Genomic DNA, 11,207 nt, shown 5'->3' with positions numbered 1-11,207 from the left:
GACTACAGTCCTTCCTTCCTGTTTATTATTAATCACCTGTGTTGTGAATAATCAGCTGTAAAGAAGGAGCAAATTCCTCTCTAGTACTTGTCCTGGCGGGCATTAACCCCACAAACATCTGCTTGATTACTATTATTGTGTCTCCAACTATGATAAACATGCTGTTCTCAGAGGAAAACAAGGTCCCTAGAACACTGTTTGAAGCTGGAAAGGTGGCAGGGTCCGCCACATATAAACAAAGTGAAACAGTATGAAACTGTGTTATCCTTTAAGGTCAGTTTGTTTATTCATTATTTGTTTATTAATACAGTAACGTTGCTTATTTAGCCTTGTAAAAATGAATAGCTGTTCACTAAAATGTGTTTATTAATTAAAGCTTCATGAAGCCCCTCTGACAATTTAGCTGTCTGATGACAGGAAGCGACCAAACTTATCACCATCTCTGACATTTATTAATTGGATTACAGATGTATCGAGACAGCACGTGACCACAACTAATGGCCTCACGGTCATTACACCCATTTTACAATCACTTGATAAGTGATTACATAATTGTTAACATGTACACACACATTTATAACACCAAAGGATGATTTTTCTGTACCAATGTAAGTATATTTCACATTTTGAAAAAAATCACAAGATTTGTTTTTGAAAAAAATCACAATATTTGTTTTTGAAGATAACTACAGTAATAACAGTCAATGCACATTAACTCTGTTTAACCTTTAAAGGGCAGTCTAGTCAAGGTCTTAGTGCTGACACAACTCTTATCAATCTGATGGGGGTGTAGATAATGGGAGGGGACAGGCATAGGTTACCTGAAAATAAGATAGGGATTTACTCTGATGAACCTCAGTGGTGATGGTGGATAACTGAAGAAGCAGTCAAGGAGAAGTCCAGGTACAGTACTTTCTGCTCTTCTTCCATCGTAATCTACAAAATTGTGTTAAAACTCAATCAAGGTTCCTTTCTAATAATTGCTGTTCTTCACCCACTTCACTGCATCCCACTGATTTACATCCAAATGATAATTCAGTTTTAATTCACAGTTGCTGAGTGAGGACACACCTGCCTGAGTCAGGGCAGCAAACATGAAGAAATCTGTCAAATTTCCAACATCAGCCAAAGGTGAGTTATTTATGTTTATAGAAAAAAAATAAAACGTTAATAGAAGAGTTTTATTTCTTTTTTTCCTTCGCTTTTAAAGCAAAGTAATTACAGGTTACACTAAATAGTTTCCCTCTTTTTTGGCAGATGTCGATAATGGGTAAGTTTGTATTGAAAGATTAACATTTCCCACAATATACTGTGTTATGTTTGTAGTTGTTATAGAAAATTCCCCGTGGCTTACTTTTATTTACATGTGTTACAGAGAGAAGAAGAAAAAAGAAAAAAGGCCGAGTGTTGGATACTTTCAGCTGGTAAATATTGTTTCTTTGCTTATATGGAAAGTAATTAAGTGTATCTAACATAACTTTACATTCATTTGGAAGACAAGTAAGTTACAAAAATACATTGAAACTGTGTGATATCATATAAAAGGGTATCTATTTCCAACAAATAACTAAAGGCATGTTCAGTGTTACAGTTCAAGTGCTCCGAAATTTGCTTTTAATTTTAATTAATTGATGCACTATTAAAAAATGAGAACTAAATAAGTTGATAACAAGGGTTGATGAGATGTTATCAGAACAAGTGTGGTAACTTTTAGTAAGATGAAGATAGTCATGAGCGAGTATGCCATTAACTGTGTTTGTATCTGTATATGAACTTGGAGTGGGCACAACTTACACCAGGAAGTCGGTGGTACTTAAATTGGGAGTGGGTGGTTTTTGAATTTAAGCCTGATATTGGTAAGGTTGATCAGAAGTTGCCATATTGATTATACATACTTACAGCCTCATAATTGAGCTTCAGATCGATGATTTTGATCACAAGAGTAAGAGTAACTCTTTACATAACAAGTTTTATAATTTTGAATGAGTAAACTTTAGTCATATACCCAGTGTGGATTTTCCTTCATCATGAGTATGTGCAGTACATTGACATATTTTACTAAAAACTAAATTATCTGTGTCAAATACGTGTTTCAGTGAAGTAGCTCAGTTGGTAGAGAGGCTGCAGTGTTCCTGGGTGCAAATCTGACCTGTGGCCCTATTGTTGAAAGTCACTCTGCAGTTTCAGTGACAGGAAACAGGATGAACTATCCAACAAAGCCATTAAAAAAGAGGCTAAAATACTAATTATAATAAAAAAAACAACACTTATAATCACAACAGTTTGTGAAATAGTGTTGAAATGCAATCTATAGGGTTTGTGTTCGTGAGCAGGAATCCAATTGTGCTGTGACAGTAAGCAATCCGAAAGATTGAATTTTGTCTTTATTTCTTGAACTAACCAAAGTGAATATTGTAGTTAGTCCTGGACTTTGTACACCCTTCATCAAACCTGACCACCTCCATACGACTCTGGTTGGGTTCATAAATGTAGTGTTTGATTCAGTCAAAGAATCACGGCGCAGGCATGAAAGACTGTTGTGATGATTGTGCAAGATTAAATGCTTATTAAATGTTAAGGCAATTAGACTTGGACTTGAGCTTGAGCTTGTAATGGACTGTTTTCTTTTGGTTTATTGGGACTATGACTTAAGTAAAGAATCTGAGTGATTATCTTACCACTGTCTAGCAAGCTACTTTTTAAAGGAATCTAAAAAGTCCACAAATTCCTTCTTGCAGTATCGATTTGCCACCTTGAAAGACACCGTGATGATGGTAGTTGGGGGTTTGTGTGCCCTCATACACGGTGCAGCTTCACCTCTCATGCTTCTTGTGTACGGCATGATGACAGACACATTTGTGGCTTATGAGCTTGAAGTCCAAGAACTGAAAGACCCAAACAAGGAATGCAGCAACAACTCCATCTATTGGATAAATGGCTCCATTTTTGAGACAGCTGAAAATGAGACAGTGTACTGTGGGTAAGTAATCAGTTCATTGTTGATGAGATTTGTGTAATACTGAGAAGCTGCTGATCATTTTTTTCTCTTTGCAGGGTGGATATTGAAGCACAGATGACCATGTTTGCATATTATTATATTGGAATTGGATTAGGAGTTCTGATTGTTAGTTATTTTCAGGTAAGTATTTATGCATGATATGTTCAGCTCTTGAATAATTATTGCTTATGACATTATATCAATTCTCATTATTAACTGATTATTCACACTGTAGATTTTCTTCTGGGTGTCAGCGGCTGCAAGACAAATTCAGAGAATAAGAAAAACCTATTTCAGAAAAGTAATGCGGATGGAGATCGGATGGTTTGACTGCAACTCTGTTGGTGAACTGAACACAAGGATATCAGAGTGAGTCGGGGCTCTTATCATCTTATATTATCCTTATCGATGCATAGATGAGATAATGTTGTACTGTTTCTGTTCCTTTGCAGTGATATCAACAAGATCAACAATGCCATTGCTGACCAGGTGTCCATATTCATTGAGAGGATCTCTACATTTGTGTTTGGCTTCATGGTTGGATTCATTGGTGGATGGAAGCTGACTTTGGTGGTCATAGCAGTGAGCCCGCTGATTGGAATAGCTGCCGGACTTATGGCCACGGTGAGGGGCGAATTGTGCAGGAATTACTGTTATTTCTTCCTGCTAGATGGGAGGACATTGCTGTCCTATGTGATATCACAATATTTTACGACATAATGTGCTGTTTTTTTGGGTCGATTTTATTTAATTACTTTGTTGTTGTTGAAGGCTGTGGCCAGGCTGACAGGACGAGAACTAAAGGCCTACGCAAAGGCAGGGGCAGTGGCTGACGAGGTCCTGTCATCAATCAGAACGGTAGCAGCCTTCGGTGGGGAGAACAAAGAAGCTGAAAGGTATTTAGACATTTTCTAAGATCACAAGAATTTGCATATACTGATACGCCATTACTCCATGACTTGAAATGTAATTAAAATGTGAAATTGTACAGATATGATGGAAACCTTGCAGAAGCTCAGACCTGGGGTGTGAAAAAGGGCACCATCATAGGAATTTTTCAAGGATACCTGTGGTGCATCATTTTCCTTTGTTTTGCTTTGGCCTTTTGGTATGGATCAAAATTGGTCATTGACACAAAGGAGCTGTCTCCTGGTAGTCTCATTCAGGTATGTAAAATTAATTAATTAATTAATTAATTCAAAGAAAAAAAAAGTTTTTAATCTCATTCCCAACTCATCAAACGCTGTCAAGCAAGTTGGAAATCAGACTCTATACAAGTATTTGAAAGCCAGAGGCCTTTGTTTCACCGTGAGGCTGTTGTGTTTCTGTCAGGTATTCTTTGGCGTACTCATGGCAGCTATGAACCTGGGCCAGGCCTCACCCTGCCTGGAGGCCTTCGCTTCTGGCCGTGCTGCAGCAAAGACCATTTTTGACACTATTGATCGGGTAACATCAACATACTACTTGAGACTTTATTGCAGATGGTATCCAGATTGGAAATAGTGAATTTTAAGAGAAAGAGTCATCACCATAAAATACATTTCTGTGCTGTAATGTTCACAGGAACCAGGAATTGATTGTTTCTCCGAAGAAGGTCACAAATTAGACAAAGTAAAAGGTGACATTGAGTTCCATAACGTCACTTTCTTCTACCCATCCCGTCCTGAGGTCAAGGTAAGTTTCTTCAACTACTGTAGCATTTCTTTGTGTCCATTTCTCGAATCTCCAAACTCAATTACACAACATCTCAATTTTCCAGATCTTAAATGATCTGAGCATGCAGATCAAATCAGGAGAAACTACTGCTTTTGTGGGACCGAGCGGTTCTGGAAAGAGCACGACCATCCAGCTCATCCAAAGGTTTTATGACCCAAAGGAAGGAATGGTAACAATCTGAGTATCTGCAGCGACACGCAGGACAGATCAGTGGAAAGTCTGAATGCCTCAGTGTAATCGCACTTCTTTTATTCTCATTCTATAGGTGACTTTAGACGGCCATGACATTCGTACTTTAAACATCCAGTGGCTCAGATCTCTCATCGGTGTTGTTGAACAGGAGCCAACACTGTTTGCTACAACCATTGCAGAAAATATTCGGTTTGGTCGACCTGGAGTTACCATGGAAGACATCATCCAGGCAACAAAAGAGGCTAATGCCTATAATTTTATTATGGACCTGCCACAGGTATGCTTAACGATTAAACCGAAGAATTGTAGTATATACAACAGTTTCACAGGGAATTTGCGTTAGTAATTTAACCTAAGCCGGCAATGAACATGTTGCCACGTATCCACCAGAAATTCGATACTCTGGTGGGAGAAGGTGGAGGACAGATGAGTGGAGGACAGAAGCAGAGGATTGCCATTGCTCGAGCTCTGATCCGAAACCCCAGGATCCTGCTGTTGGATATGGCCACATCTGCCTTAGACAATGAGAGTGAAGCTGTTGTCCAGGAGGCGCTGGATAAGGTGAGCCACTCTCTGCCCATAGATTACATTGTTGAAGGAACTTTTACCATTAACGTCAGCAACATGTCATGTTTTGTTGACACCCTAATACCTGGTGTATGTGCAGGTACGCACGGGCAGGACAACAATTTCTATTGCCCATCGTCTCTCCACAATAAGAAATGCAGACGTCATCACTGGTTTTGAGCATGGACAGGCCGTGGAGAAGGGAACACACAGAGAGCTGATCGAAAGACAAGGAGTCTACTTTACTCTGGTCACCCTCCAGAATCAAGGCGCATCCGACACAACTAAAGGTAGGATGTGCAGGGCTGCTTATACTGGAGTAGGGCTACAATTACTGTACTTTCAGTACAGCAAGCATGCCAAGACCCATGCATAGGCCAGGTGAGCCGTCAAAAAGGCAGACTGCAGGCATCACAGGACCTCAGGGACCAAGACAGCAGGGACAACAGCTTGAGTAGTCTGCCCAGCCTCAGACAGCCAAACGACTTTGCATTAACTGTCCATCAACGAAAGCTAACCAGGGAAACTTAAGCCATAGTCTTTTTGGGCCCCGACTACCACCTCTCAACCTTCACTTTGGGGGTCTCTGACCATCCTCCAGCCAGCTTATAATTGCCCGAAACAGCACAATTCAAAGTGCTCAGCAGGAGTCAGTGGGCAATCCTATACAGTGTTTTAAGGTCTTTTTGTGTCTGTTTAAGACCAACAAAAGCTTCAATATATGTATTAAATCTGTATTGATTTTTTTTTTTCTGCCAGATGTGATCAGTGAAGGTCAAGAAGATTTTGATATAAAATCAAGGAGTTCGAGTTTTGGAAGCTGCATCTCTAGTAAAAGGTACAGTAAATCCATCTCAAAAAGATCCTATCAGAAGAGAATGTAAAAACATATCATTATACACAATAAAATAATTTGATGTTCTCCATATTTCTCCTGCAGGAGCTCTGTTCGACTGCGATCTCTGAGCAAATTGTCAAGTTATTCAATCACACCATCAGACATCATCAGCGTCACACCAGTAAAGAACTGAGATTCACTTTTATGCACTGTAATATATAAACTTTATGACAAACTTTCCTGTGGAAATTAAAAGCGCTAATGCCATTCTTTAACAGAAACATGAGGTTGATCCAAATGAACATGTAGAGCCTGCTCCAGTAGCACGTATCCTCAAGTACAACCAACCAGAATGGCCCTACATGCTGCTGGGCTCGCTGGGAGCTGCTGTCAATGGCTCTGTCAACCCCATCTATGCTATCCTGTTCAGCCAAATCCTTGGGGTGAGGGTTGCATATTTCAAAACTCATTACTTGTGGTCTGATGTACTTTAATGAAGTGGACTTATGACTTATGTGACCTTTATATCTGCAGACTTTTGCCATTCCTGACTTGAAGGAACAGAGGGGGCAGATCAATGGGATATGTCTTCTGTTTTGCATTGTGGCTTTCGCGAGTTTCTTCTCCCAGTTTTTACAGGTTTGATTTAGAATTTGCCACGTAATCAAGACATTTAGAGTAAACATCTCTTTGTCAACTGGATATGGAAATGTCAAGCATGGTTGAATGTTCCAGGGATTTGCTTTTGCCAAGTCTGGAGAGCTGCTGACCCGCCGTCTAAGGAAACTGGGCTTCCAGGCCATGTTGAGACAGGAGATTGGCTGGTTTGATGATCCCAGAAACAGCCCTGGAGCTTTGACCACCAGACTGGCTACGGATGCATCAATGGTCCAGGGGGTAAGTGATGGATTTACAGGCAATATTCAACATCATTTTTTCACACAAAAAGCATAAAAAGCAATTGCAACATTGTTTTGAATGTGACTGGTCTTGTTGTGCAGGCAACAGGATCTCAGATCGGCATGATCGTTAACTCATTGACCAACATTGGAGCGTCTTTCATCATTGCTTTCTACTTCAGTTGGAAGTTAACTTTGGTCATTATGTGCTTCCTGCCACTCATCGGGCTGTCCGGGGTGTTCCAAGCCAAAATGCTCACAGGGTTTGAAAATCAAGATAAAAAAGCCATGGAAGAGGCAGGTCAGGTAAGCTTCACATAACATTGGCCCTGCATATTTCTTCAAGGAAACCAAAGACTACGGCATAATATGATCATAACTTTCACCCACAGGTATCCAGTGAGGCTCTTGCCAACATCAGGACGATTGCAGGCTTGGCCAAAGAGAGCTCATTTGTGGAGTCATATGAGCAGAAACTCGAGCTTCCATATAAATCGGCCAAGAAGAGAGCCAACATTTATGGGCTCTGTTTTGGTTTTGCCCAGTGTGTCATCTTCATGGCATATGCTGCTTCATTTAGATATGGAGGCTATCTGGTTAGCTCTGAGGGGTTACCATACATGTTTGTTTTCAGGTTGGTAAAATTAGTTCTTTCATTGGAGCCTTTGTGTTTTTCAGAGTCTATATTAAAACACACTCGTATGTTGTTTCTACAGAGTGATTTCAGCTGTAGTGATCAGTGGGACGGCACTGGGCAGAGCTTCCTCCTTCACTCCAGATTACGCCAAAGCCAAGACTGCTGCTGCTCAGTTTTTCAAACTTTTGGACCGTGTGCCTAAAATCAGCATGAGCCACACAGATGGAGAGAAATGGGTTGGTAAATGTGTTAATAAGATACAATTATATCTAATAAGATGTACTTTTCTCATGTTGTTACTTTTAAATGTTTAAGCCTAGTTGTCCGTCTTTAGGATAAATTCAGAGGTGAAATAAAGTTCATCAACTGCAAGTTCACCTATCCAACTCGGCCAGATATCCAGGTGTTGAACGACCTGGTTGTGTCTGTGAAGCCTGGTCAGACTTTGGCATTTGTTGGGAGCAGCGGCTGTGGGAAAAGCACCAGTGTTCAACTGTTGGAAAGGTTCTATGACCCCGATGAAGGGCAAGTGGTATGTCGACTGATTTAGACATTCATTTCACTCATCACAAAATGAGTTTAATCTCTTCAAAAGGCAGCAACTCTGTCTTAATTATGTCATCTTTTTTTTCAGTTGATTGATGGCCGCCCATCTCATAGAGTCAATGTGCCCTTCCTAAGATCGCAGATTGGCATAGTGTCCCAGGAGCCAGTGTTGTTTGACTGCAGCATAGCGGAGAATATTCAGTATGGAGATAACACATGCAGCGTCAGCATGGAAGAGATTGTTGAGTCTGCTAAGAAAGCCTACCTTCATGATTTTGTCATGACACTACCAAATGTGAGTAGAAACACAAAGGACAAAGGTCCTATCTGTAAGAAAAGTTGATTTTTGAGAGTCATTCCCAACTCGTCAAATACTGATGCTTCGCGATTGTAGGCTGAGTCGGCCACCGTCCCCTAGCGTCAGTTTCTGACTTCAAATATGAGGCCTTCCCTAACTTTCTCAAATTGGCAAGCTTGCTTTTTTCAAATTGCTTTTCAGCAAACATAACGAAGCAACCAACACCAAACCCATACAGCATAGCTAATACAGCTAGCTGGAGAACAACTGTTGCATCTCTACTAAGCCTAATGTCTGGACTGGCCTATACAGCAGACTTCCTCAGTGTGACTTCATCAGTTTTGTCATCATAAACAATATTTAAATCAAATAATCAGTCATACTGAAACTAAAGATGTAAATATTGTAATAATAGAAATAATTTTTGCTTTCTCCACTTCTCTCAATACATTCACAAATTTTAAGAAATATGAGACTCAGGTTGGTGCCCAGGGGTCTCAGCTGTCAAGGGGACAAAAACAACGCATTGCTATTGCCCGAGCCATTGTCAGAAACCCCAAGATCCTACTACTAGATGAAGCTACCTCTGCCCTGGACACAGAGAGTGAAAAGGTATAACATTTGTAATCACTAAAAAACATTATGAACATAAAGCCAGGTATTCCTCTCCACGAGTACATCTTTTCAACTCCACATACTTAAATGATACACCAAGCTTTAAGAGTGGTGTGCACCACTGCGTCCCCCTTTTTTCAAGTGGGTTCCTGATAGAGCTCTGTTTTCCTGCAGACTGTCCAGTCTGCGCTGGATGAGGCCAGAAAAGGACGAACCTGCATCGTCATCGCTCACCGGCTCTCTACTATCCAGACTGCTGACATCATAGCGGTGATGTCAAGTGGAACTGTCATAGAGCAAGGCACACATGTTGAACTCATGGCCAAGAGAGGCGCCTATTATAAACTGGTCACAACAGGCGCACCTATCAGCTAGGCCCCTTCAGTCACATGTGACGAAGACAATTCAACATTCGTCTTATGAGGACATAAGGACGAAAAACCATTTGACTGAATATGTTTTCATCCTGTGCTGTCATTAGATTTATGCGATACCATCAGAGATTTCACATAAACCATATAATGACTTTCTTCATCTGGCCTATGCAGCGTAGAGTAGAAATGGTCATCTTTTAGTTTGAAAAATCAGTTTTAGTAATTAGCTTGTTTGTTAATGATTTTAAAGATAAAACTATTTATTGAATATTTATTTGATTTTGAGCAGTTTCTTTTTATAAGCATTTGTATTTGTTCCATTAACCAGTTATGACGTATGACCTATGACACATTTTATTCTATTTTATTTCTTTATGTTGCTGTGCTGGCACCAGCACAAACACCTACTTGATCAATAAAATCTGATTCTGTTATGTTATATTATGTTAAGTTATTTTCTTGTCTTGATGCATTAGTAATCAGTAAAGCCGTACTTACCCCAAAGTTTTCTGTTTTCTCTGTAACGCTAACCTACAACTCAATTAAAAAAAGTAGCCAAATATGTCTGCTTTTTTCTGATGTAAGCTATTATTATTATTATTATTATTATTATTATTATTATTATTATTATTATAATGTTAGCTAAATAACATTAACATTTCAACACAACCCATTAAAGATGACCAATACGTCTAAGTTAACTTTGTGCCCAAACATGAGTTGACTTATTGCAGTTTATTAAATTGGTTACATTTAATTTGAATGGTTAAAATTGTTTTTTGGGATGGTTCTTTGGTGGTGGTTAAAAAATGCAGTCCAGCCAAGTCCTGCTCTCCTTTAATGCTGTAAGGCTATTTTTTTTTTTTTTACCACATGTCCTAAGGACACACACAGAATTAAAACACAAAAAGTAATATATTTAACCAAATACCTAACTGAACACCTTATCATGAGATGTACTATTAGGACTGCCTTGAAAGGTAGTCGTTCATTTACTTTAAAGCCCAGTTCTCCATGCCAGACAACCATGCACTCTGCGAGATGCAGTTGAATCAGTTGTCAGTGTTATCACAGTGTGTCACAGTGTGCTCCTCTTTCCTGTGGTATAATCAGTCACCTGTGGTTTGAATAATAGCCGGCTGTAAAGAAGGAGCAAATTCCTCTCTACTTGTTCTGGTGGGTATTAACCCCCCAAACATCTGCTTGTTTACTATTACTATTTCTCTATTTCCAATATTAATAAACCACGAATATTCATACTTTATATGATAACACTAAATAACTCCATTGGGAAGTTGAAAATAACAGTGACAGAAAGAGACAACTGGATGATAGATCTAATAGATCAAGTATGTTCATCTGAAATAATAATCAACCCTTAGATAGATGAAACTGAATATAAAGTAAACTATTTAGCTTTTAGTATTGAAAAATGAATAAATGTTCACTAAAATTTGTTTATTAATTACAGTTTTTATAAAGCTGTATGACTTTTTGTGAACAGATACAGACCAAATCACTGTCCAT

The 11,207-nt window shown here is 39.3% G+C and overlaps 1 protein-coding gene across 1 annotated transcript; it reads left to right on the top strand.

The window, feature by feature from the left end:
- Nucleotides 1-1,364: 1,364 nt before the first annotated feature.
- Nucleotides 1,365-9,681, top strand: abcb11a (ATP-binding cassette, sub-family B (MDR/TAP), member 11a; the record flags this gene model as incomplete). The annotated part of the gene is made up of 25 exons (XM_084362668.1): nt 1,365-1,424; nt 2,739-2,980; nt 3,055-3,139; nt 3,234-3,367; nt 3,451-3,622; nt 3,770-3,894; nt 3,990-4,164; nt 4,331-4,444; nt 4,562-4,672; nt 4,758-4,883; nt 4,980-5,183; nt 5,297-5,467; nt 5,574-5,763; nt 6,233-6,311; nt 6,414-6,492; nt 6,590-6,754; nt 6,846-6,950; nt 7,047-7,208; nt 7,313-7,516; nt 7,603-7,844; nt 7,927-8,083; nt 8,182-8,379; nt 8,482-8,688; nt 9,157-9,303; nt 9,481-9,681. 25 exons carry the CDS (start codon nt 1,365-1,367, stop codon nt 9,679-9,681), a joined length of 3,855 nt encoding a protein of 1,284 aa, XP_084218794.1.
- Between the last annotated feature and the right edge of the window lie 1,526 nt (nt 9,682-11,207).

This window comes from Pagrus pagrus, assembly GCF_965226575.1.
Source record: "Pagrus pagrus genome assembly, chromosome: 9".
NCBI lineage: Eukaryota > Metazoa > Chordata > Actinopteri > Spariformes > Sparidae > Pagrus > Pagrus pagrus.
This window is presented reverse-complemented; position numbering and strand designations above follow the sequence as displayed.